At 39.6% G+C, this 27,280-nt stretch overlaps 2 protein-coding genes across 3 annotated transcripts in view; one reads left to right on the top strand and one right to left on the bottom strand.

The window, feature by feature from the left end:
* Positions 1-13,725, top strand: part of LCP2 (lymphocyte cytosolic protein 2) — a 45,200-nt gene extending 31,475 nt beyond the window's left edge. The window contains exons 14-21 of the mRNA XM_041750393.1: positions 820-850; positions 3,087-3,099; positions 3,753-3,882; positions 5,274-5,323; positions 8,486-8,580; positions 9,176-9,253; positions 11,004-11,159; positions 12,666-13,725. Coding sequence (XP_041606327.1) covers positions 820-850; positions 3,087-3,099; positions 3,753-3,882; positions 5,274-5,323; positions 8,486-8,580; positions 9,176-9,253; positions 11,004-11,159; positions 12,666-12,788 — 676 coding nt within the window. The 3' untranslated portion in view covers positions 12,789-13,725. The remainder of the gene's footprint in view (positions 1-819; positions 851-3,086; positions 3,100-3,752; positions 3,883-5,273; positions 5,324-8,485; positions 8,581-9,175; positions 9,254-11,003; positions 11,160-12,665) is intronic.
* Positions 13,726-14,827: 1,102 nt separating this feature from the next.
* On the bottom strand, positions 14,828-22,028 carry C3H5orf58 (chromosome 3 C5orf58 homolog). 2 transcript variants are annotated; one of them, XM_041750395.1, is made up of 4 exons: positions 21,952-22,028; positions 20,824-20,896; positions 19,785-19,878; positions 14,828-15,078 (listed from the first exon to the last, which is right to left on the bottom strand). In XM_041750395.1, exons 3-4 carry the CDS (start codon positions 19,876-19,878, stop codon positions 14,927-14,929), a joined length of 246 nt encoding a protein of 81 aa, XP_041606329.1. In that variant the 5' UTR covers positions 20,824-20,896; positions 21,952-22,028; the 3' UTR covers positions 14,828-14,926. The 2 variants fall into 2 exon arrangements, with proteins under 2 accessions (XP_041606329.1, XP_041606328.1); XM_041750394.1 differs by having other exon boundaries at positions 21,937-21,954.
* Positions 22,029-27,280: the final 5,252 nt, after the last annotated feature.

The raw sequence follows: 27,280 nt of genomic DNA, 5'->3' as shown, positions 1-27,280 counted from the left end.
CGTGCAATCGGGCCTCCTAGCTCTGGCTGTCGTGTGGCTGGAGTGAGGATTAAAACAGGGCCATGGCTAGAGGGCACTGAGAAGACCTCAGGAATCAAGTTAATATTTTAATGGATGTTTTAATGGATGTTTGAATCTTTTAAAAAACCAAAATGAATGTAAAAAATATATAATGAACAAAATACCAAAAGTGTAAGTGAACACCTGATGGGAGGCTGACACGTGAAGCATCTGACAGAGGAGGCGGTGCTCAGTATATTCCTTCTCTCATCCCCCCCACCCCCACCCGGGAGAGCGTGACGTCAGCCCAGACACACGGCTGCCTGCCCCAGCTCAAAGGCAGCTGTCACCAAATCTGTGTGACAAGCTCACGCATCTGGGAAGAGTCCCAGAGCAGTAGCATTTTCTGTCTTCTTTTCACCCGGAGGGTGAGCCCTGAGATGGCTGTTTTAAGACATCAGCAAAGGAGAATATTACCTAACATGTTTTCATTTGCTTGGAGAAACATCTACTCGGTGAAATTTAATAGCTACTAAAGAGTTAGTTTGCTGACTAAACCTTTTTTTAAATATATGTGATTATTTGCTGTGGTAGCTAAAAGAATAAAGGTTTGCCTAGCTCAGCTCACAGTGGTGACAGAACTTTGAATCCCCAAACTTTCCCTCTGCTCCTGCTCCCCTGCTTTTCTGCTGGGGGCGGGAGTTTCTTCCCATTTTATCACGGCTCAGTGGGTTTGATTTCTCATTAAGTCGAACACTGAGGCTGGCTTGCTGGAACTCCTCATGCTCAGTTCTTTTTCTCTGCCCTAATTCGTTTCAGGCATGGATGGGGACCAGATAGAAGAGAGAATGTAAGTACAAAAACCCTTTTGGTAAATGCCCGGCACAGGGCAAATCAGCGCAAGCTCTGTGGAGCTTGGGGTCGCTCCTTTCTCAGACTTCACTAAGACCTGGCACAGGGAGCAAAGCCTGCACACAGTAGGCTCTTAAGCTGGTGTCTCTTGGGGCCTCTATTATTTTCTCCTGCCCCCGGTGTTGCATTGCTTAGCTCTGGTCCCTCTGAGAAGTCCCGGGGTGGTGGGGTTAATCACAGCCCCATGTACCAGGTGCTAATTCACAATGTAAAGTAACCATGGTTGGAGGGAAGGATAAAAGGAGGGTTACCCAAGAGTCTGGGTCTCACAGCTAAGTTTACGAGGCCTTTGTTTTCCCTTTTAATAAGTCCACAACCTGAATAAGAGAGGGAATAGCAATTACTGGATGCCTGCTATGTGCATGTTGGCAAGCTAGGGAATGTTTGGATGATAAGATAAGCTGTTTACCTGGGAAACAGCAATGGAAGTTTTATGTCCAATTTTAGCAATGAAAATCTTAAAGTTCCAGAAACCCCATCAGGTGCAGGCAAACTGGACTGAGATAGTTGGTCACCCCAACTTTACACATGTTTTGCATTTAATGACCCTATGAAAAATCATTGTTTGTTTTACTAAGAGGAATTCAAAAGTCAGAGGGGTAAGATACTTATCACAAGTTGCTCAGCTAGTAATTAGCCAGGATTGGAATCCAGGTCTATCTGATTTCTTGGAGACTCTAAGCCCTCTGGAGGTGATCACACCCCTATCACTATTCAAAGGCTCAGCCCACAAGTGCCTGCTATCTTGTAGCTCTGTGCTAGATGCTGTGATGGTTCAGATAAAGTGCTAAGATATGAAAGATGAGCAGACCCACATCCGACATGCTCAACAGCATGTGATCATGAAACAAGCTCTAGCGATGGAGGGAAGAAAGTAATTGATGGGGCTTGAGGAGCCAGGGGTGATTTCTTAGACTTGAGATTTATGATATCATTGAATGATGGGGAGGGCACAGAATAGAGTCTTCGTAGGAAAAGCCCAGATGTATTCCAGGCTCAGGAATATCCCGAGCAAAGGCACGTGGGTGACATTGCCCCTTGACCCTAAGGATATAGCAAGGACAGCAGCTTGGCTGTAAAGCCATAGGGACAAAGAGGAGACAAGGTTGAAAGTGAGGGTAACATTATATTCTTGAGGTTCTCAGTCTCTGGAAGGGTTGACAGTCATATCGTGAGAATCTGAGAGTTGTAGAAAGAAACATGACATGGTTGTAATGGTGCTGAAGAGGTATTTCATTGTGTCCATTTACTGAGCCCATGTGTACTTATTCATGCAGCCCTCTGCTGGGACTCCCAGTTGGCCAACTGGGATGAATGATTCTGGCTATGATTCTTCTTATCTTATCTTATCTTATCTTATCTCAATGGTAGGACTAATGACAGCTAACTTTTCCTGAGCACTCCACATACAGCAGACACATGTGATAACCAACTTAATCCTTGCAGCAACACTTTGAATAAGGAGGTCTTTCTTCACCAGTGTGCTGGCCTAACAAAACAAGTCCAAGTGGTCTATTTTGCCTGCTTGTCAATGGCAAAATTGTTTCGCCTCTTGAAATGTCATTTCTCATCTGAGGAGTACAGCAAATAGCTAGCTCCTCCTTTGCCTGTTTCATGGATTGCCTGAAGATAAATGCTGAGCAATGTAGACACCTTGTAAACCATGTTATACATAAGTAAGATGGAGTTGCTTTTACGGGGCGTGGCCAAAAGAAGGCTGAGACAAATTAGGGATCGAATCCATTTCTGTAACCCTTGGCAAGTTAGGACTCCTTCCTGAGCACCACGTTTCCATTTGTAAAATGAGGATGTTAAATTTTTAAAGGGTTGTTAGGAGAATTGGATGAGACATTGTGTATAAATCTTTAGGGCACATAGTAGATACTGCCATTATTATTGTGTCTTTAGGCCCTTTTGGGCACCTCAGAACCTATTTTATGTAATGTATACAAGGAAAGTCTCAGATTGGAGTGTCCTTAGATGATTGTTTGTATTAAGAAATGATGAACTACTTAGCAAGCTCTACTGTTCTCCACAATATATTTATAATGGAGACACACAACTGCTAAAGAAAGAAACAGACATTTATATGATTGAGAAATGCAGTTCTTCTTTTAGGAATTGTGTTTTGATGATAGGCTAATAGCTTTTTTTTTTTTTCTTACCCTTACCAGGATGAAGATGATGGTATGTTTGGAAAAGCTTTCTTACAACTTATAACCCATTCCTTCATTTTTCTGCTCAGACATCACATGGAATTATTTAGTACAGAAGCTCTATAGAATCAACTATAATTGTTAAATTAGTATTAAGTAGACATATATCAGTTGGTATATTGCATTAGTTATCTGGGTTACCAAAGGGAACTGTTATGTTCATAAATAATAGTGCAAGTAACTTAATAGTACAACAAATTAAAAATTGCATATGTGGTTTGATAGAAAAAATGTGATATTTATGCCTTCTAATACAGGAAAGGATCACTAACTGTAGATAAATGAGGCAGCATAAAATTTGGCTCACATAAAACAAAACTTGTGAATCATTTCTGAAATTCATATGGTTTCCAACTGATAATTTTCTGCCAAGATAGCATTTCGAAAATGAAAAAATAAAATGAATATATATCATAGAGAATGATACAGAATGGCAGCATTCTAATGCATTCTAAGGTGGCAAAGCATCTAGAAATACCTTTGGGGTGGAGTTCTATCCTACCACTTTGTAATTACATTTGATCTTTTGACTAGCTGCTTCTAACTTACTGGGAAACAGTTCTGGAAGGTTCCTGTGACACTTGGATCCTAACAATCTGTTTTATTTTTCCTTTTTGCCCACAGTGCATCAAAGACCATTGCCTCAGCCCACAATGCCCTCCATGAGCTCCAACACTTTCCCTTCCAGATCCACCAAGCCATCACCCAAGCACACCCTCCCATCACCTCACATGCCTGGAGCATTCTCTGAAAGGTATGTGGTAACATCATTCAGTGCTAACTTAACATCACACCCAGGTCCATTGGTAAGATCTAATGTTGAGTGGTTTGGGGAAGAGAGGAATGAGCCAGTGGTAGTTGGGTCAGAACATTTTGGGTCTTCAAAAACAAAATCAAGCTGAGCATAAAGAACTACACATGTTCATCCACTGCTATTCTTGAAGTCTCTGTGCTTGGAGTTGGAGGGGTACAGAACTGACTGCTCCATGGTCACCCAGGCAGAATGGGCCCTTGGGCAGTAATGGGGAATGTTTTCACTTTGTGAATTGAAATAAACTCTCAAGAAACCCAGTTAATTTAAGTACTTGGAGTTCATCCAGATCTTGGATGGGAGGACCTAGCAGATGCTATGAGGTCACTGCATGGGCTCTGTCCCTAGTAGGCCTGCTTTCGCAACAGCAACGGTGTTTCTCAGGGCCCGTGATGAGGCTGTCTGGAGGCAGAGGCAGGAACAGGAGAAAGACACAGGCCATTTCTCCCTCCACAAGCCCAGGAGCTACTACCTGGTGTCCTCAAGGCCCCCAGCTCATTCTCTTCTGTGCAAAAGGAGAGGCTCAGACCCACCTTCAGTATGGAAGAAAACCACCAGCACCACCTCACTACCCCTGCTAGATATCTAGAAGGACTCTCTAACTGTTTTCATTGCCCCTGGGTGCCTCTTGCTCTGATTCTCTGCTCTTTGTTCTCACTCTTTTCTGCTTCTCTTCTCCCATTCTCTCATCCTGCTCCAACCCTCACTGGGCCCAGCTCTGTCCTTCTTCTTGCTGAATACCACCCAGCGCCACTGCTGAACAGAGCAGACTGACAGGTTTGGTGTAGAGGGCAGAGGAATGGCTGCTCAGCATGGAGCAGGAAGCATTTCAGGGCCCCCACAGATGCCTCCTCCCACACCTGTCCCTGAAGATGCTGTTTCTGTCTGCTGCAGTTCCGCCTGGCCCTCTCTGGTTTTTTCACCCAGCCACCTACCCTTGTGGACCATCGGACCCCAGGATTCACTATTCCCAAATGACATGCCCATTTATATGTGTTCCTAACCAAAAGTGAAGTCCTCTCCTCAGAGACATCTGCCGTTCTCCAAATTCAAAGGCCTTAAAGGCCTTATTTTTAAAAATAACCTTCAAATACCCTTTTCAGGTTTTCATGGTTTTGGCTTGCAAAGTCTATTAGCATTTGGGGTAGGCCACCTTGGGGCAGTGGTGAGGCGTGCCCCATCAGCCCTCCTCTTTGCTCAGCAGCCATGGCTTCAGGGAGGGGTGTTAGTAGACACAAATGAAGTGGCATTCCAGTGGGTTTCCCTGACCCAGCTTCCCCATCAGCCTCTTTAGCTCAACCCAACTTACATCTGTTCTTTCTGTGTCTCTGCAGTAACAGTGGTTTCCCACAGAGTGCCTCCCTGCCACCATACTTCTCTCAAGGTTTGTACTCTGGGCTCTAGTGACTTTCTCCAGGTAACATGCTTCAATGACCGGATCCCCAATTGTCACAAAGCTTTTTGGCAAAGGTTTGGTTATTTCCTAAAAGCCAGAAAATATGTTTTCTTATTCAATACTTAATTCAGTTTCTGCCATGTGCCAAGGACTGATGGAATGCTGGGATGTACATAAGACACACACACACACACATGCACACTCACACACACACACCTCTGGCCTCAGGAAGCTGGCTTTGGCATTAATTATCCCGTATAGAGCTTTTCCTCCCTGCTATTTTTATATGGTGCTCAGGAAAGTGCTTGACTTTCTCTGTAGTTTTAAGTTTCTATGATGAATCCATCCTTGAGTTGCAGGTTGAGGAACATGTTTAAAATACAGATTAAGAGAACCCAACCCTCCAAGATTCTGATTCAGTAAGTCTGGATGAGGACCTGCATTTTTAATAATACCTTCTCTGGGCATCCATGATAAATATTGCTGAGAGTGCTCTCAAACTTTAATATGAATACAGATCACCTGGAAATTGTGTTAAAATGCAGATTCTAATTCAGTGGGTCTGGGGTAGGATGTGAGAGTCTGCATTTCTGGCAAGTTCGCATGTGATGCTGATCCTGCTGGTCCATGGACCACTTTGAGTAGCAGCAAAGGCCTACAAGGTAAGACTAGACTGTGTTTATCTTTTAGCCTTAGAGACTTGCCAGTGATTGGCACATGGTAGGCACTTTTTTAAATGTTTATTGAATGACTGAGTGTTGAATGAGTGTGGAAAGTTACCCAACTCTAGTAAATAGATTTTTCTCATGCCAGGAAACTGGCCTTAGTGATGCCAGATTTTTTGTTTTTTGTTTTTTTTTTCAGGAAAAAAAATGGGAATATGGCTTTTAATATAAAGTACCTGATTTTTAAATGTTTACTTAAAAATTTTTTTAAATGCTATAAGGAACAAAACAACTATTTTGGACATAGTACACATGCAAGAATACCAGTGTGTATTATAAATAGAAAAGTATGTTAGGACTTCAATTATGACTCAAGAGTCAATATTTTTTTTTTGAGCACATCCATTACATTTAGTTGAATATATTGTCCCATAGATGTGCAAGACCCTATTGCTTATACCAATAAAATCCATTATGTCTTCAATGTTTCCTAAGCATTTGAGGGTATAGTGCTTTCCACAGTTGCCCCTACACCCCTCAATTTTCCACAGTGTCCACAACTCACTGTGTTTTGTGAATTCACATTGTGTTATTTGCCTGGCTTCTACAGGCATCTAGGCTTCCAATACTTCACTTATAGCAGTGTCTCCCAAAGTAAGTTCCACAGACCCCCAGTTTTATGAGTTGGTAGCAGAGATTATTGATATAAATAGTTGGTTAATTTTGGTGGGGAATGCTTACCTTAATCAAAATTGATCTTTTTTCCCCTAAGATAGGCAGGACACCTGTTCCTCAGTCTTCTCCTTTGGCTGCTCCCATATTAGGAAGATAAAAGCTGTTCTGTAGGTTATCCAAAAAGTCCACCCCAGCTACCCTGAGGATCTCAATAATAAGGATGGTGTGTGACTGCAGTAAAAAGTAGTATATTGCCTGTTGCAAATGTGACTTCATGGTGCTGGCCTGCAGGTGCAGAAGCAGAAAGAGAATAATCCAACTCCAAAGTAGCCATGCAATATAGGCCTTGTTTCTACTTCAGTTAACTGTAGGGTTAGGTTTCTTTCATTGAAGAAACAGTATAAAAGTGCCTGGCATGTTGGACTGCAAAGGTAGGGATAGGAAAAATCTTCTTAGGCCTTGGGAGTCTTAAGAAGGAAGATCAACAGTTCAGGCAGTCTGATCTGCTTATTAAGAAGCAGGGAATGCCATGGTGAAGACTCCTGCTAGCATGGCTCAGAAGACCTCAGCCTTTCCCAGGTTATTCTCCTGGCTCAGTGGCTTGGGCAGGCAGTGTGACACTTATAGCATATTGTAGATGGAGGAACAATCCTGCTGCAGAACCGCCTGCAATACTTGCTAAATGCAGATTGGGTGATTTGAATTTCATCCTCCCCCTTACTCCCCCCACCCTCTGCCCCCAGGATTCTTATTTATGTAGAATATTGTTTGGGAATCACTGGTTCAAGTCCTGACCCTGCCACTAAGATCCCATGATTGGTGTGATTTGTTCAGGCTCTCTGAGCCACTGCTTCCTCATACTCAAAAGAAGAGAATAAACATCTTGTGGTGTTGCTGTGAGGATTAAAGGTAGGATACAGGGGTGCCTTTTCACTCAAGGCCTGGGCAGAGTAGTGCTGAATAAATATTTGTTGAATAAATGAATGGATGACACATGAATAATTCAAAGAACATGCGGCTCACAGAATTTTTCAGTTCTTAATAGCTGTTCTGGCATATAGAAAACAGCCTTGGCGATTACAATTCCACACAATCAAACCTTTGCTGAGATCAGGAAACACATCCTCAGAAAGTTTCAGGGAACTATAAAGACAATGAGGTGTTAGGGAAGCTGAGACACAAATGCTGGGTAATTTACAGATACCTCACAGACTTCCTGATTGATTAGGTAGTTGGCAGCATCTTCTGTGAGGGTTGAAGATTTCTACCTCTTTAGAACATTCAGTTAGGAAGAGTGGGTAGCAAACTCTGATTCCTGAAGCTAACAATATTTTCCAGGTAATTTCATCTTGTCTTGGGTGATTTAACATTTCTTATTGTGTCAACAAATGAGGATATAATTGTCTTTAATTACTACACTGTCACAATATCAGTGGTTGGGAATCCATTCTGGGTGTGCTGGAGTCTGTGAAAAATCAGTCCCCTGAATTTTCTTTTTGGTGATCACATTAAAACTACTGTGACTTTTTCATTAATGGACTAATTATGTTATGTACCATGCACATTTAAGAAATCACTCAAATTCGTGGAACTGTTCTCAGAATTTCACTGACATGGTTATAGAATGATGCCTGAACAGTCAACAGCCCTTGTGGTTTTGAACAGGTGAAAATTATTTTTGAAGCTATGGCTTCTTAAAATGTTAATTGCTGGGAACAATTGCAAGGGCATTTTAGGGGAGAAATGTGTGATGACAGAAATGAAGAATAGCTTACAGCAAGTTAACTTTCAAAATACTATATTTTTGAAGGCCTTGGCAACAGACCACCTCCTAGAGCTGAAGGAAGAAACTTTTCCTTGCCAGTTCCAAACAAACCTCGATCACTGTCTCCAGGGGAAGAAGAGGTAATAAAGCATATGTTTTTATTTTCTTTTTTTCCCAGAAAATAACCAGAATCTCCCATTTGATACTCTTTTGTATTTTTATCATTTTAAATTACTTTTAATTTTTTTTAGTAAAAAAAACTAAAGGGGAGGATCCAGATGAAAAATATGTTCTTTTTCCTTAATGTTTTTCCAGTAGCAAATATGTGTTTTGTTTTTAACAATGAGAAAAATAATCCTATTTTTCATTTGTTTTCTAGCTTATGACCTTGAATAAGCCACTTAACTGCTCACTAGCCCAGATTTTTCATTAAGTATATCATACTAAACTGAAGAAATTATTATACCCGTATCTTCCCTGATTAAAACTTCTATTATATATGGAATGCTTATTCACAACTACCTTTGCAACCAGTGTCATGATAAAAAGTATTTCATGCAAAATATCCTCTATTTAACCTCACCTAAGTGATTCTATATTCAAATTAAGAAAACAAACATTTCAGAGCTCATGGAATTGAGGTGGTGATTTATGAAAATGATTACTTGGAGACTTCTTTTCACTTACATATGTAACCGCAAAATTTATTCAGTTTTTAAAAATTTACATTTTCAGAATTCATTAAATGAGGAGTGGTACGTTTCTTATATTACCCGACCAGAGGCAGAAGCTGCTCTTAGAAAGATAAACCAGGTACTGTGCTAAAGTTTATTTTTAAGTAGTTATAAATATTGATGGAAGGAGAAAAAGGGAACTGGCTTTTATTGAGGACCACTTATGGGCTAGGAATTCTGCTAGGTGATATTCATGCTGTTATACTAGGGGGACCCATTAGTGACAGCTTTATACCTACCAGCATCCATAGCAATGATTCCTAGGATCTGGGAAAAATCTAAGTTAAGGCAGTCATTCAGTTGGCAGAATATTAACTAAAAAGGTCTGTCTTGTCATAGGAAGCATAGCCTTATCAAAAGGAGACTCTTTCCCCCAAACTTTGAACATCTTACTGGTTCCATCTTCATTTTTAATACGCAATTGTCATCTACATTGATGTGAAGGGGTCCATATGGAGAGAGACAGCAGAAACTTCATGCCCTTTCCCCTAGAAATTTCTAGTTTAACCAGATCTCCTGTGGTCTGGTAAGAACCATAACCTTAAATCTATACATCAGAGAAAGAAAAACAAAGATCCTTAATCTCTCAAGTCTTGAGTCTACAAGAATAGTTCTCAATCTTAGATGCACATTTAAATCACCTGGGGATCTTAAAAATTCTGATTCCTGGGTTTCACCTGGAGGGATTAGGTGTTTTGTGTGGGTTCTGGGAGTCTTCAAAACTCTAAATTCTAAATTCTGACTGCGAATGGGTCCACAGTTATATTTGTTGAATAGAAGATGCTCTGAATGGAATTTACTCAATTGAAATAAAAAGAACAAAGGAAAGCCATTATTGCAGATTGATGGCTATTTAAAACCATAATGATTTAATACACAAACGAGGGAGTAGTTTAAAGCTGCCTTACTAATTAATCCTATTTTAATATTAGATCTTTGTAATATCAATATTATATAGCAATAATTTATGGAATAACATTTTAAAGTACAGGACAAATTATGACACTATTTTAGTAAACAGAAAAAAATGGTTAAGAATGCAAGATGGTCCACATTTATTTATGGTCAGGTGTTTTTTTTATTTTTTTGGATTTTTTTGTTTTGTTTTGTTTTTGGTCAGGTGTTTAATGATGAATGTTTTACATGGAGATCACGAGGTTTTTAAATGGATGAATTTCATAGGCATTTGTGTGTTTTCTGACTTTGGCTATGTAAAGAAAGGATTAGGGAATTAGCTCCCAGGAGTAGGAAAACAGATATTTAGTTAACCAATAAAGTCCTTATTTTGTCTGGCCCTTTATCCACTCAACCACTTATTATTTGTCTTATTACTACTAAAAAAAGGATGTATCTTTCATCAAGGGACTTCAAAGAGGTCTCTGAAATTTGGAAATTTCTCTAATACAATCTTTGCTGCCTCTTGACAACCAAATCCATGGCACATGGGACTGTAACCGTTCAGGGAACTAAATGTTCACTGACTTGTCAACTGGTTACGTTTCCAGATCTTTAGAGGCTTGTCTACTGCTCTTACAGGCAACACAGACGGTGATATTTACTGGGGCACCTGGGTGGCTCAGTCAGTTATGCCCACTCTTGATTTCAGCTCTGGTCATGATCTCAGGGTCCTGGGATGAGCCCTGTTTTGGACTCTGTGATCAGCAGGGAGTCCGCTTGAGGATTCTCTCTGCTTCTCCCTCTGCTCCTCCCCTTACTCATGCATGCACGCTCATGTGCTTTCTCTCTCTAAAATAAATAGGTTTAAAAAAAATTAAAAAGGAAGTATTGACATTTGCTGCTTACATAATAACATGAATTTATTCTTTTAGGATGGCACTTTTCTGGTTAGAGACAGCTCTAAAAAAACAGTAACTAATCCGTATGTCCTCATGGTGTTGTATAAGGATAAAGTTTATAACATCCAGATCCGTTATCAAGAGGAAAGCCAAGTTTACTTGTTGGGAACTGGACTCCGGGGGAAAGAGGTAAGAAATTTCAGTTGCAAAATTTCCTCAAATCCTCTGTTTATGCCATTTCACATACCTGTCAATATGGAACCTTACTGTAATATTCTTTGGGGATCAATACTGTATGGCACTGTTAGAGTTAAATTTCATTGGTGAAGTCCTTCCTTTACTGGAAGGAAATAAAACAAAATGACAGTAGCTACCTGTGCCATGGAGTCTTTCTTATATCTTTTATTCCAAATAGTCTAAAATCACACATATAACTTATAAATTAAAAAAATTAATATTTGAATTTAAAAACTGATAGTGTCAAAGGTAAGTCATTTCATTCATTCACCTCTGTAACATAATTTTAATGTAAGATTGAAGTGTACTTATAAGGCTGTATTGACATTTAGAAAAGGGTAAAGAAACAAAACCAAACCCAGAATTCTTGTTGTGGTGATTATTTAAATACTTGAGTCCTTTTTCACTTAAAAAAGAGGTTTGGCCAATGAAGGTGGCCAATCTGCCAGGGAAATTTTCCTCTGTTTAGCCAAGTTTATGCTAATTACTTTTTGGATGGCAATCAAAAAAGCTGCTTTTGCAAAGGAAACTAACAGCTAAACTTAGGCTCCAAACATATTTTTTAAGTTCAAAGTTCCAGGAGGAAGATCAGCTGAATCAAACATTTCCAGAATGAAAACCAGATAACTCTTAATTTCTACTTCACTCCAAATATTTTTAAGTTATGATTATGTCAATGAACAGGAAAAAACCTCACATGATTCTGATCAGATGTTTCAATCTCTGGTTCAGTGTGGATAGAGCTGCAAAGCTGCTATAGAGACAGAGATGTCTGCCCTCTAGAACTTCTGTTGGTCTGGTGTAGAGAAACATAGGTAGAAACCATACATTGCAGCTGCCCTTGAAAGAGGCGCCAGCAGTGTAGTTTTGGAGGAAGTGCATAATCCTTCCTGGGATACCTATGTGATTTTGATCTATGTCTAGAAGGATGCATTTTTTTTTCCAGTCTGGCCATTAGGGATAAGATGATGAAGGCAATGGTTGCAAAGACTTGGCTGCAGAGACTTTGTGAATGTCAGGTGGCACTGAAGACACAGCAGAGAGATCATGAGGGAACCATTGTGCAATGCTATGGATATCAGCTCTAGACACTGGGACACTGACTTCCTGATTCCTTATACCTCCTCACACTATTAGTGACTAAGAGTGAAGTAGGGATACAGAAACCAAAATATAAAACACAGAGTAATCCTAAGGCAAATACACACACACACACACACACAAACACACATATATATATATAGTCTTTATCCATAATTTGTTGCTGTTGCTGAATTATTTTTTCAAAATTCTACAACAGAAATCATTAAAATATTTGCGAAATATTAAATATTTTTTCTTACCATCCTCATAACTTGTAGAGGTAGGATATAATGCAGGTAAAAAAAAAAAAAAACCTGAGGGTTAAATTCATGCTACTCATCTCAATGTTGATTTATCTCATTTTGAATTTTTCAGGACTTTTTGTCTGTGTCAGATATTATAGACTACTTCAGGAAAATGCCACTCCTGCTCATTGATGGGAAAAACCGAGGCTCCAGATACCAGTGCACATTAACACATTCTGCAGGTTATCCCTAGCGAGTTAGGCAAGCAAATGAACCTTGCTCCTGCCTCTGTTGCCAGCATGGGAAGATCAATCAACCTTGGTGAACGGACAAACACTTAGTACTGAATCAAACTCCTCAACATGAACACAAGGTTTTGACCTTTCATATAAAAAAGTGTTTGAAATGAAGACTGTCAAATATATCATAATTTATTTATTCTTCTTCAATGTTTGTAAGCATGAGTAATACTGTTCACACTTGAAGTCTAGTAGTGCACTGTAATGATTCATTTAAAAAATGTGTATTTTGAAATACTCATTTCAAAGTACAGTAGTTTACATAGCTACAGAAATAATTTGAGGCAAGATTAAAAACACTGAAACAGTAATAGTTTTTGATATCACATAAAACTGATTTTTTAATAGCTAAACCTTTGTTGTTAGTCAGAGGCAATCATCAATTTTATATATATGATTTGAAAATTTCTAAAATTCACTTTCTTGGCAGCAATAATTTAAGAGGCTTAAAACTAGTTCATCCTTTCTTATTTGTTTCTTTTGTTTTTGCGGGGGCATATTTGTGTACTTTTTTATGAAAAGATAAATGCATAATGCGATAATTTCCTAGGATTAAAATTAATTTGCTTTTTGCTTTACTTTTGTGCTTATAACTATTGACTTTGTTTAGTCCATCCTATTATATTTTTGTTTTAAAGCAAATTTAAGCTGTAAATACCACAAGTAATCATTTTAAATTTAGAGATGAGGCTTTGGTGTCAAATATAGCTGGATGTAAGTTCATCACATCCCAACACCCACATTCCACCTCCCCTGCAACTCCCACGACTCCAAAAGCATTTCCAAGTGATGTTGATTTTATCCAAGTCTTCCAGCAAAGATGAAAGAGCAATGCATATACATAGAAAAATGTGATCAGACTTTCCTATTAGATGCCTTTCTTCTATCTCTTTTATCCCCTGACAACTCTACCATAAAGCCCTTCTCATTGTCATTCCTAAAATGGCTTTATAAATCCTTTGAAGCAATACAGCTCTTTCCTTCAGCTTACTCATCCTACTTAGCAGACAGTAGTAGGTGTTCAGCACAACAAAACCAGGCATTTGGTTGTTCTTCAAGTTTTCCCCTTTGGGGCTTTGTTATTATTCCACAAATTTTATTAATGACAAAAATTTTTGGCTTCTCTAGTTAATCTGCAAGTTTTCTGAGTGGCCAAAAATATCTTGCATCTTCATTTTCATAAGTTTATTAATAGAACATCAGAAGGGAGCTTAGAAGTTACCTGGTTAAAACTGATAACTTGCTAAGGTATGTGGAGACTTTTAACCAATGATGATAATAATGTTTCATCAAGCTTCATCTTTACAAACTGGGAGTTCTCTAGGGTCCAGAGCTAGAGAGTTCTAAAGTTGAAAAATCTTCATTCATTTACATGCTTATGCAACAGGATGTCAACAACCATTTATTTAGTGCCTAATCTGTGTTAAACACTGACTTGAGTGGTGAGGACAGCAGACACTGAGCTGACCTTGTGTCTTGGTTTAGGTTACATTATCTTAATTTAAAATTTTAAAATTTCTAAAATGAAGGAGGTAACAGATTTCAAAGCAGCTATTTGGTAGTGAATCATGTCAGATACCATGTCTCTACCCTCCTCAACTTGCCATAGGCAGGAAACCAGTCTATAACAGAAGATAAAATCAATGCACAGAAATAGAACCAGGTTAGAGACATAGGATAAATTAGTAGAGTCCCTGACATCTATTTCAACCATGGACTTCCAAGTCACATGACCCAATAAATGCTTCAGCTAGCTTGAGTTTTTCGGTACTTGTTACAAGGAGAGATCTGATTCAAACTCATGCCATCCATTTATAATTTGGTTAACTCTTTCAATCTGAGCCAAATTGAAGCACAAAGGATAAGCAATGTCCCCATGGTCAATTTCCTATGTCATATTCTTGCCACTAGTGAAATGAATTAGCCATTCTTTGAAACAATAAAACAAGTTTCAATAATATTAAATGATTATTTACAACTCATCCTATTTTTATTTTGTTTATCATATTAAATATATTAGTAAACTCAATTCTCTCAGATACATGTTAATTCCACAATAAATAGTTATAAATTCACAACAAACAAAAAGAAATCAGATAGAAAAACTATTAGAGGCAAGGGACACATCTGATATTGCAGACTCTTCAAAGAGGGGGGTTTTTCCTTCTGGATCCTTTAAGTCATCTGTCTTCACAGGATGATTAAAATGTAGAGTAAGGTCACAAAGCAGCAACTGGGAGAGCTCTGTGTAAAACAAAGTAATAGAAGATACTATCTTGGAGAACATACATCATAGACAACTATTATTACTTTTTTTTAAAAGACTACTTTTGGGGGTGCCTGGGTGGCACCCAGTCTTTAAAAAAAAGTCAGTTGAGTGTCTACTGATTTCAGCTCAGGTCAAGATCTCAGGATTCTGGGATTGAGCACTGTGCAGGCTTCTGCATTCGGCTCAGTCTTCTTGAGATTCTCTTTCTCCCATTCCCTCTCCGGTCGCTTGCACTCTATCTCTAAAATAAATAAAATCTTTGGAAAAAAAAAAGACTTTTAAGTAATCCCTACACCAATGTGGGAGTTCAAGAGTTGTATGCTCTACCAACTGAGCCAGCCAGGTGCCCCTATTATTACTTTTAGTAGCTATTTCTAATTCTTAGTTTTCTCCTAAGTGATTATTGATCAGACCACAGGTATGTATGGCTCTAACATTATAGAACTCCCCTCCTTCAGCTCTTTAAATTTTTCTCAGATTAGTTCTTTAATAAACTCCACACCCCAGGCATTGTCTGTGTTCCTTCTTTCTAACACTCCTATTTACTGAATGTTGAACTTCCTTTTTTTTTTTTTTTTTTAAGATTTTATTTATTTACTCCTGAGAGACACAGAAAGAGAGGCAGAGGCACAGGCAAAGGGAGAAGCAGGCTCCTCACAGGGAGCCTGATGTGGGAGTTGATCCCAGATCCTGGAATCATGTCCTGAGCCAAAGGCAGAAGCTCAACCACGCTGAGCCACCCAGGTGTCCCAATGTTGAACTTCCTTGACTGATCTTGTAATTTTTTTCTCCCTAAAACTATCCACCTCTATTTTTTTGCACTCTAGAGAATTGTCTTCATTTTATCTTTAAAATGCATTTTATCTTTAAAATCCCCTTTGCAGAATTTATTTTTATTGTCCTACTTTTAATTTCCAAGAATTACCTTCTCCAAACTTTTCAGAGGACCATATTCCTGTTTCATGGACATAGAATCATCTCTTACTTCTCTTCAGCTATTGATAGTTCCTTGGGAGCTTTCATCTCACTTCATTATTTGTTTCTCTCTCATTGATGGAATCCATGTATTGACTTTGTCTCTGCTTTTCATATTAGATGCTTTCATCAAATATCTATTGCACCAGAGCTATCTACTCATATTTAAGACCAGGGCACTAAAGACAACTGAAAACTCTGTGCCTATGGGATAGCCTGTATTGGGGGTGGGCATTTTGTTGGGGGTAACCTCTGCTCTCAGTGTCTTTAGATTTTTTTCTCTTAGGCTCATAAGATTCCTGAAATAAAAATCTGCTTGAGGGTATAAGTCTGGCTGCCAATGTTTTATAGCCAAGTGGGAAAAGAAAGCTGGGAGTCTTGTAAATCAGTTTGTAAAACTTTGTCTTAATATCTTTGTTTTCAGTACAGTACTCTTTGCCTCAATTTATGACTAGTGGCTCCAGACCAGAGATCCTCTCAGGGAATCAAACTCAAGTGTACTGTCACAGAAAAGGAACCATTGTCTAGTTCAGAGAGAAGAGAACTTAGGGGGTCTACAACTTTTTTTTTTTTTTTTTTAGAGAGAGAGAGAGAGAGGTGAGGGAGACACAGAGCAGAGGGAGAGAGAGGGAATCTCAAGAAGGCTCCATACCCAGCATGGAATCCAGTGCAGGGCTTGATCTCATGACCCCAAGATCTTGACCTGAGCAGAAATCAAGAGTCGGATGCCTAACCGAGTCACCCAGGCACCCCTTTTTAAAGTTTAATTAATTAATTAATTAATTAATTTTAGGAGTCTACAATTTCTTAAACATTTAACCAGCCTTCCTGTTCTTAGCTCCACCGTTACCCCCATTTCCAGAGGATTCTGGTGCTACCATGTATTGATTCTTCATTGGCTCTAATCAGTGAGCTCATAGCTCAAATTTTTGGACTTTAGGGTTCAGACTTTTCTGTTTTCTTCTATTTGCCTTATGTTTCGTTAACTTTTTTTCTGAGAGCTTTTCATCTTGTGCATTTTTGTCTCTTTAAAATCACTTTAAATTTAAATCTCAGGTTTACTAGTGACTAGTTGTGTGACTTTTGAGAAGTTAGTTAACCTCTCTGTATCTGTTTCTGTAATCTGTAAATGCCAATGGTAGTATTTTCTACCTCACAAGGTTGTGATGAGAATTGAGTCCATTTATACAGAGCTCTTGGAACAGTATCTGGATTATGGTAAATGCTATGTGTCAGCTATTATTATTGAGAGAAGGAAGTGTGGCTAAAAGGAGTGTTGATCATTTTATCAGAAGTCTGCCCTCTTACTCTAGCTCTACGAATCCCTATAACCTAACTGCCTGACTTACCCCACAGCTTCTCAGGAACACATCCATCATATCTAGTTCTGTTTTACTTCATGAAAGAATAATCCCCAAGCTAGAACAGTTAGATAATCAGTTTGAGAAAAATCTAAAGCTTCTCTGTTTTAAATGAGCACAAGTATCCAGACACCAATTATTCATTTAGTAAATATTTCCAAGAACCTCTTATATCAAGGCACTACGTTTAAGTGCTAGGAAAAACCTTAAGGAGCTTACAGTTGAGCAGGGATAGGAAAAGTAAGTAAACATGCAATTACAACACAATGTGATAGATGATATGAAACAGTACAAGAGATAACATGCTTAACAATTTTGCCAGTGTAAGTAACCTTGACTAATAAGCAGCAGTTAACTTGGCTAGGTGGAGGTGGAGTTTGCACAGTGGGCATTTCTGAAGATGTATGTGTTAAGGTACAGACACGAATAGAGAGCAGATATGTAGATTTGCAAATGGTTCGGTATGGCTGAAGCACACAATGTGCAAGAATAAAACAATGATAAGATGATACTGGAGAGGTAGGCAGAGGCTTGATCTCAAGAGGTCTTATAGTCCATTCTAGGAAGTTTGTTGGACTTTATTCTGGGTCAATAGTGAGTTAGTAAGAGTTTTCAGGAGATTCACATTTTAGAATCGAAATTCTTGCTATATTGTTGAGATTGGTTTTGAGAGATGATGAATTAAGCAAAGATAACCAGATTTTTTTACATCAGATTCCTCAGAGCCTTTGTTAATATGTTCTGTAAATTTTTTTTTAAAATTTTTATTTATTTACGATAGTCACAGAGAGAGAGAGAGAGGCAGAGACACAGGCAGAGGGAGAAGCAGGCTCCATGCACCTGGAGCCTGATATGGGATTCGATCCCGGGTCTCCAGGATCACGCCCTGGGCCAAAGGCAGGCGCCAAACCGCTGCGCCACCCAGGGATCCCTGTAAATTTTTGAGAGAAATATACGGCATAAAGCACTTCCCAAATTTATTTGACCATAATAACATGGACTATATATTCTTACTGCACACCACTTATTAACATCTCTTGAGACAGCCAGGTTCACTGATCAAAATCTGGGAAATGTTACCCTAGGAAGAACACGTAGAAAAAACATAACAGGCACTCACTATTTGGTGCCTAACTAACAATCTATCCCCTTTTCTTGGTGGCACAACTTGATTCCATTTGAGATGATCCTTTCCCCATCTCCAGCAGTAAGTCCTGACTAGTCCAAACTAGTCTTGGCAGTCCCATTCCCCTTGACAGTGGCTGGTGTAGGCATTTGCATTTGATGCAAATCTGGCTATGAAAGGAAAGGGAAAATGTGCTAGAAGGACCTGGGGAAATGTTTCTATAGAAACATAGGCAGTTATAGCATCTGTAGATGGCCACACCTGCTGGTTATGACTATGAGTGATAAGAGTGATAATAGAGTGAATATAATAGAGCAGAAAAATGGAAGGAACCTGGTATAGTCAGAAGCCTTTAAAACTCTGAATTATTTCTGGGGCTGCCCTACCTTGGATCTCTTATTTCCTTATTGTATAAGCCACATTAAGTTGGTATTTTGTTACTTGTAGCTGAATTCCTTGTAACTGACAGAGAGGCTATCTTCAAATATCCAAGGGCTGTCATAAGAAGAGTACTTACATATTCAGTGTAGTTGCATAGGAAGCTAGACCAGTGTGTGAAAGGAAGATGGGAACAGATTTCAGCTAGTTCATAAGGAGGAACCATCTAAAAAGGAAGAAGCTAAGGGGTGAGATTTGGAGTTCTCCAACAGAGGAAATATTTGATCAGGGTTAGATTATCCCTAGAAATATTCAATCACAGAAATTTTGCGTGTCTGGGATAAAATAACAGAATGTCTGAGATGAATGATTAAACATCATGAACTGTAAGGTCTAATCCTACTCTAGGAGTCTGTTTAAAATGAAGAACCCTTAACTCACAGAATCAAACAAATATAATTTTAATTTGGAAGGAAACTTAGGGGCTTAGTAAAAATTAACGGATAGAGATACTGAATTTTGCAGAATGTGACATCATTGTGCAATAGTTTATTGAAGGGAAGGAAGAAGAGTAAATTTAAAGAGGTTAGTTAGACAACATCATAAGCTCGTTAGTGTCAGGGATGGGAATTCAAGTCTGCTAACTTCCAGGAAAATTCTCAAACATAATCCATCCTTAAAGATCTAGTTCATATTACACAGTCAACATTTCTTAAGAAGTAAAGAAATCCTAATTAGTAGGCAAAATTCAGTTATATCCCAGAAGAAGCACAATTTTGCTCTATTGTTTGTTTTAAAAATAAGGCATGCCAACATTTTAATTCAGGGATTCCATACTTACCTTTCATCTTCTTTAACTCCAAAGAAATTGTGTTAATGTTTTTAATTATGGTTTCCACATTAGGCTTATGGTCAGTAACATTATTCTTAAACATCTGATTTTAAAAGAGAAATAAAATGTATAAATCAGAAGCATTTATATGCACTTTTAAAATACTTAAATTTTCAGTATTTCTAAAAGTAAAGTCTATTATTTCAGAATTGAAACAATTGTGAAATAAGTCAATATAATGGTTAGAATTCTAACGTAATAAGGCATCAATTTGCTCATATTTTCAAACAGAAGACACCTCCAACTAGAACTCATACGTTTCTTCTTTAATGAAATCAGACAAAATGGGGCCCTTATAATGGAAATGCAGATATCCCCTTTTCAGAAAGCCTTAGCCCTTATAAACTACCTTATAATTAGTTATAAAACTTTCTTTAATTTTATGTAAGACACTGTATTCTAACTTATTCTGAATGAGAGGATCCACAATAAAACTCTAAGTACATAGTAAAACTCAAAGTAAGATTCAATTATAATTCATAAACTAAGAAAACTAACTTTTATTTTAGCTTTGGGAATTAAAGTAATACACTTTTTAAAAATTCTGGTTAATTAAAATGTGTAAATCAACAGGTTACCATGTTTGTTTGTTTTTTTTTAATTTTTATTTATGATAGTCAGAGAGAGAGAGAGAGAGGCAGAGACATAGGCAGAGGGAGAAGCAGGCTCCATGCACCGGGAGCCTGATGTGGTATTTGATCCTGGGTCTCCAGGATCGCGCCCTGGGCCAAAGGCAGGAGCCAAACTGTTGCGCCACCCAGGGATCCCAACAGGTTACCATGTTATATGTACAGTACATATTTTTTAACCAGTTGTCTCAGGTAGAAATACATAAACGGGTGGTTCACTAGAAACTAATCTTAGCCGTTCCAAACTCTCAAAATGACTTGAAAAAATAGATAAACAATTAGCACACACAATTCCAGCAATTGAAAGGCGGACAGTTATGTGTCAGGCTGCTTGTCCAAAATAATGAAAATAAACTAACCGTTTAGTCAACTTCTTGCCTCTGCTTTCTCCTGAGTGGAGGAATTTATCCTATTTCACTCACTTTAGAGCCACTACAAAGGAATAAAAATTTTGTTTTCCAATGAATAAAATATATTTTGCATCCACTTACCATAGCCTAGAAGCCAAAAAGGGAATGGTAGCTATCTTACTTGGTTTGGAATAGCAAATCAAATGATTTGTGTTTGAGGGGGGAGAGAAAATATGATAAAAGAGGGTGGAGAAGGTGGAAGTAAAGAACTTTAAAAATGTGGAATGGTTGTAAAACAGTAATTAAAAATCCAAGAGGGAAGGAGAAACTAAGTGGTCAGAGAAATGCCCAAGAAAGTTGACCGTCCCACCCCGGGTCTGCTTGGGCAGCGCCCTGGAGTGCCCTTGGACAGGTGGGGTCCGACGGCAGAGCTGGGCTGGGGCTCGACCCCACGGGGCTGGAGAGAAGTCAGAGACGAGAAGTCCAGATCTTCCCTGGAGATCTCGGGGAGGCCGTCGCTCAGGGAAAGGAGGGGCAGGGTCCAATGGCATTTCCCAGAGGGGACAAGCGGCCAGCAGGCCTGGGGCCTGAGCCAACAGCGGAGCCGGAGCCCACGCCACTGTGGACAGAAGGCGCTAATGCAACCAGCCCTGACCTCCAGCCAGGAGGGCAGAGGCCCAGTTCCCTCATCCTGGGCAGCGAGGCTCATCCCTGCAGCTTTGGGGCCTTTGCAGCCTTTGGGGCCTTTGCAGCCTTTTTCCGAAGGCCAACCCCTCCTCCCCATCCGCACCTACACCAGTCTGGAGCCCCAGGTGCCGCCGGCCCGCCCCACGGCCGCTTGGGGACTGAAGGCAGCCTCGAAGTTCCCACGGCCGGCCCTCCTGCTCCCAGACCCGACTGAGACCAAGCAAAGCGCGCTCCGCGGTCCCGGTGACCCCCGGCCCTTGGGACGACCCCCGGCCCTTGGGGCGCCCTCCGATGCCTGCCTGCGCGGAGCCCGCCCATTGGGAGGCTGACCCTACAACCTGAGGCAGCTGGGAAATCTCAACAGCCTTCGCCTTCCCCTAAAACCTGAGGAGGATTATTTAAAACCCAATACCCTTGGCCGGCCCACGAACTAACCCGGCGAGGACCCACCGGCCAACGGTCACCAGAGCTCTGACCGCAGGTGGGGCGGAGCCGACTCTGAAAAGCAGGACTCTGCGACCTGATTGGCCAGCTTCTCTGCCTGCTGCATCCTGGGAGTTGTAGTCCAGGCAAGACTCCTGCGGGAAAGATGCTGGAGGCGAAGCTAGGAGGGCCTAGCGCTGACCTGTGGGCAGAGAATGACGGTGGCGAAGGCGCGCTGACATTTTTGCTTCCTGTGTGCCAGGCACTGTGCTACGTGTTTCCCAGGCCTTGTCTGCATTTAATTTTCACAGCATAGGAGTGTGATTAAGGCCAGATTCTGGGCTGAAACTGCTCAGGTGTGAATCCTACTCTAGTATTTGTTTAGCTAGAGAGGGGCCAGTAAGCAGTGTAGTCATTTAGGGTTCAAGTGTCCTCTTCTATCATGTGAGTATAATAATGACTGCCTTCTAGTGTTCTTTTTTAGGTTTAAGTGAGATAATGCATCAAAGGGGCTTGGCAGATAACGTGCCCAATAAATGTTAGCTATTACCATTCCTATAAATCTTTACAGATGAGTGAAGAGTGTGCACGAATGGAGAGGTATACACTGGTCTCTTGCCAGTGGAGAAGCTGGGATTAAAGCCATCTTTGCTAGATTCCAAGAGGAATCTCTGGCACTGGAACCTCCCGGGCTGACTCAAGGAATTTCCCTCTCAAAGGCTTTAGGCTTGCTAAGTAAGACTTTGCCTTCTCTAAGCCTCCCATATAATATCCAGCAGCCTCTCAAACCATTCTTCTCCTGACAACCCACAGTCTGTTGTTTATTTGATATCCAGTCGCTTTCAGTTTGATACTGTGGAATATGTTGTCTGATGCAGAGTTAGATGAGAAGGTACATAGGAGAAGCAACTTTAATCCTAAAATGAACTACCTATGTAATCTTGGAAACCAGTGGCTGACTTTCTCCCCACCTTAGTTTCCATATGAGAGGGATGGGCTAGACCAATATTTCCTAAATTTCACTCACTGTAAGGCCACTGTTATGATTTTTACCCCTAATCCTGTACCACCTATTTTATTACTTGAGTATTTTAAAATTACTTCCCTTTACAATTTAAATTTGCTTAAAATTTTTATATCACTAATATAAACAAAAAGTAATAAGAAAAATAAAGACAATGGAAATAAGATTTGTAATCATCTAGACATTCGTGTCTCCCGGGGGCTGTGTACCTGCACCCGGATCTCCTTTGTTAAAATGGGTTATTTAAGTGTTAAGGAAGTGTAGAAGATGGTGTAGCACAAACTGCAATTTTCTTTTGATGTAATCAGAAGAATTGAAAGAGTTGGAAAGGGAATAACTCTCACTCATGATCCATGCTATTTAATGCCTCGGTACCATATGAAACCATCTCTCATATCCCTAATGGGATATGTCCCATACTTTGCTCAACCTAGATTTCGGTGCTGTTCAGTATACAATCCCCTTCTAAAACTCCTTCATTCTCAACGTGCTATGAGTGCCTTTCAAAACACACTTCAATCCTGGAAGGTGTCTTTTTGAATTAGCCCTACCCAAACCTGCAGTTTCATCCCAGTCTCTCTGCCAAGATTTCTCTTACTCATTTTGACTGTTAGACACTTGCTGATATCAGAGTCTTGCATTTTCTTATTTCTGGTATATGTGCTGGGCATTTGTCATTTAATTCTTTGAGTAAAAAGAAGCACAGGTCAGGTAACAAGCATTCTTTTAGCATTCATTGTATATTAAGAATTATGTTAGAAGCTTTCAACTTCTGACAACTCTCTGAGATAGCTGTTATCACCCCAGTTGTGTGGAAAACAAAGCTTGAGCTCAGAGAGTTTAGTGACTGCTCAGGGGCACAAGAACCAGATTCCCACCCTGTCTGTGCAACTCCAAGGCCTTCTGTTCTTTTCTCTGCACCAAGCTGTCTCCTAGACCAGGACACCATTTCTTGAAACAGTAAACAAGTACCATCACAGTTTTATAATGTTTGGGCTTCACAGCTCATTGAACTTAAACACACGTGTACTAATGCGCACACAAGCATACAAGTGACCAACATAGGGTAAACACCATTTACTTTCTAAATTAAGAACATTAGCAAAGCAAAAATAATTGCCATCACTGTTTTTGTAAAAGCAGGGATCAATTAACATCAAAAAAGAAAGGAAGAAAGAAAAAAGAAGGAAGGTTAAAGTAATTTCAGAATAAGATCAGCTTAATAAAAATCTTACTGGATATGTCTTTTTTTCTTCTCCTTCTTTTGATTCAGACTAGTGAAAACTGTACCCCAGACATGCATCCAGATGTGCATTTGGAAACTCCACATGGGGATGCCTGGGTGGCTCAGCAGTTGGGTGCCTGTCTTCAGCTCATGTCCTGATCCCAGGATTCGGGATCAAGTCCCTCCCACATCAGGCTCTCTGCAAGGAGCCTGCTTCTCCCTCTGCCTATGTCTCTGCCTCTCTTTCTTTTTCAGTCTGTGTCTCTCATGAATAAATAAATATTTTTTTTTAAAAAGGAAACTCCACATAGATTATAGCAAGAGGAAATGAGGTGCTTGAGAGAAGTCAGTTGGGGACTCTTGGGTGGCTCAGTTGGTTGGGCACCTGCCTTTGGCTTGGATCATGATCCCAGGGTCCTGGGATCAAGTCCCACGTCAGGCTCCCTGCTAGGTGGGGAGCCTGCTTCTCTCTGCTTTGCCGCTCCCCCTGCTTGTGCATATTTTCTCTCTCTCTCTCTCTCTCTCTCTCTCTCTTGCTCTTTCTTCCAAATAAAATCTTTAAAAAATGGGTTTAGAAGTAAGGTGAAAAGCATATGTGGGTTGAGATAGCATTAAGACTGAGAATCCTGAAAAGCCAGTGATGATGAGGGCTGGGGCTTGGTAGAATGTGGTGTCTGTGGGGCCCCATCATTCCAGACTGACTGACCCCGTTCACAGGATTCAAGAGGTGTTTGCAGGACCTACTCAGATATCTGTGGTTTAGGATTCTGCTTACCGGACTTCTGATAGAATCCAAAGAACTTCTAATTATCCCAAAAGCTGATTCTTATGAGTAGATTCCAGTGCTATAATTTGGAAAAGATCTTTGTTTTTTTTTTTTTTTTTTAATTTTTATTTACTTATGATAGTCACAGAGAGATAGAGAGAGAGGCAGAGACACAGGCAGAGGGAGAAGCAGGCTCCATGCACCGGGAGCCCGACGTGGGATTCGATCCCGGGTCTCCAGGATCGCGCCCCGGGCCAAAGGCAGGCGCCAAACCGCTGCGCCCCCAGGGATCCCGAAAAGATCTTTGTTAAGCCTTTAAAAAAATAGAAGAAGAATCGACTTTGTATTTCTTTAAAACAAGTGGTGTAAGAAGAAAAAAGAGATGTGAACTTGGAAAAAGATAGATTGCAATAATGTATTTTCCTTTATAAAAATGTCTTCGAGTAATGATGACTACGTATTGTAGTATTTTTCCTTCCTAAGCAACTATAGATTCTTTTTTCTTTTCCCAAGAAAATAAAACTTTAAAAGCATGATCTGCTACTTAAAGCTTGAGACTCTTATAGATGAGGCCCTAAAAAATCTATCTTCCTTAATAAGTTTGCAACGCTTTACTGGACTCCACACAGGTTGCAGTTGTTGATTCTAATGTTAATCAAATAAAGAAGATTAAAAAGCTGGCAAAATCTCCCATAAAGAGAAAAGTTGTTACAGAACAACAAGGTGATTAAGCGTTTTATGGAGTCGGGTGTGAGTGCCTCAGTTAGTTTTATTACGAATTCTTGACATAAAGTCTTTGTTTCCAGGAAAACAAATTGAGTAAATTATCTCACTTCTTGCACTTGCTCTCAGAGTTTTCATTTCCATTGTTTCCCTGCTCATCATCAATTAGAAGTGCTGGTCTCTATACCTGGGGATTGGCTTCCCTTTGGAGCTCCAACTCCCGTCTGAATATGGCTTTCTTTGTACAACCTTCTTGCATATAAATTTCAGAGGTGACGAGTGCATGCTTAGATCATTACTTGTGGAGCATGACTAGTATATGATAGATCAAGGTAATCTCCACATGTCAGAACAACCAATGTTCTCCCGATAGCCTCATGGAAAGAAAGGGAAAAGCATGTGACTTAAGCCCCTGCAGTCTGAGGTAAAAGGTGGGCTCCCTCCCTTGTCCATTGTCTTCTGTAAGCAGGTGATGTTCCATTGGGCAAAATCCTTTTCTTTTTCTCCAGAAGAAACACTTCTGAACTATAAAAGGTGTTATTAACAGAAATCCACATTGCTTGCTGCAACTAAAATATTTTCACTTCTAATTAAGAAATTACATGAAAGAAGGATATCCTGGCATTTGTGAAACAGGAATGGGCCTTGAGGCCATTATGCTAAGTGAAATATGTCAGACAGCATCTAAAAACATTGAACTCAGAAACAGAGCGTAGAATGGCAGTTAAACATGAAGATGCTGGGGAAAGGGGACAGATTTTCAGTTACAAGATGAATAGATTCCAAGGATCCAAAATGGTGACTGTTGTTAACAATGCTCATTTGTATATTTAAAAGTTGCTATGAAAGTGGAGCTTTTAACGTTTTCACCATAAAAACAACAACAATAAAATGCTTATTATGTGAAGTCAAGGATGTATTAACTAACCTTGTTGTAATGTTGTAAACACTTCACAATAGTTATGTATATAAAATCATCCCATTGTATGCCTTAAATTTAATGTACACCTCCATAAAGCTGAGTAAAAAAAGAAATTATAATCTATACCAGCATTTTCCTCTGAAATAGGAAACTACCCAAAGACAGTTGCCAGATAAAATACAAGACACCCAATTAAACTTGAATTTTAAGTAAACAACAAATAATTGCTTTACTGTATTTCCTGAGTATTATGTGGTACATACTTACATTTAAAATTTGTTTATATAAAAGTCAAATTTAACTGGGAATCCTGTACTTTTATTTGCTAGATTTGGCAACCCTATGCCCCAAACACTTCAACCCTTCAAAGAAAAGCAAACAGTCTGAAGCCTTGTAGATTTGGTAGGTTGGAAGCCAAAAGAGACTATTGAAGTTTTCTAACTTGATGCCCGAAATAATAAAATATGTACACTTACTGTGCCAGAATTTGGCCCTCTTCTTCAACATTCCTGTAATGCGAGAATGAAGCTAGGTCTTTGAGAAAGCAAATGGACAAAAGCTGACAATATTCAGCATGATGCTGTTTTTGACAGTTGCTTGCTATGCCTGTTTGTCTGAAAACTCTTTGTGCTTGGCTTTTTAGAAAATGCCTTTATCCAGCAAGGCATATTCATGATATAAGTTGTGTTTATTTCC

This window comes from Vulpes lagopus, chromosome 3, assembly GCF_018345385.1.
Source record: "Vulpes lagopus strain Blue_001 chromosome 3, ASM1834538v1, whole genome shotgun sequence".
In the NCBI taxonomy this organism is placed as follows: domain Eukaryota; kingdom Metazoa; phylum Chordata; class Mammalia; order Carnivora; family Canidae; genus Vulpes; species Vulpes lagopus.
Note: the sequence above shows the minus strand (reverse complement) of the source record. Positions and strands in the feature narration are given on the sequence as shown.

What these genes read in the sequence shown, in the direction of transcription:
- C3H5orf58 (XM_041750395.1), bottom strand. Translation starts at nt 19,878, where the DNA reads ATGTTTAAGAATAATGTTACTGACCATAAGCCTAATGTGGAAACCATA. An exon ending in GGAGTTAAAGAAGATGAAAG is followed by an intron (nt 15,079 to 19,784) that starts GTAAGTATGGAA and finishes TGTTTTACACAG; the next exon opens with AGCTCTCCCAGTTGCTGCTT.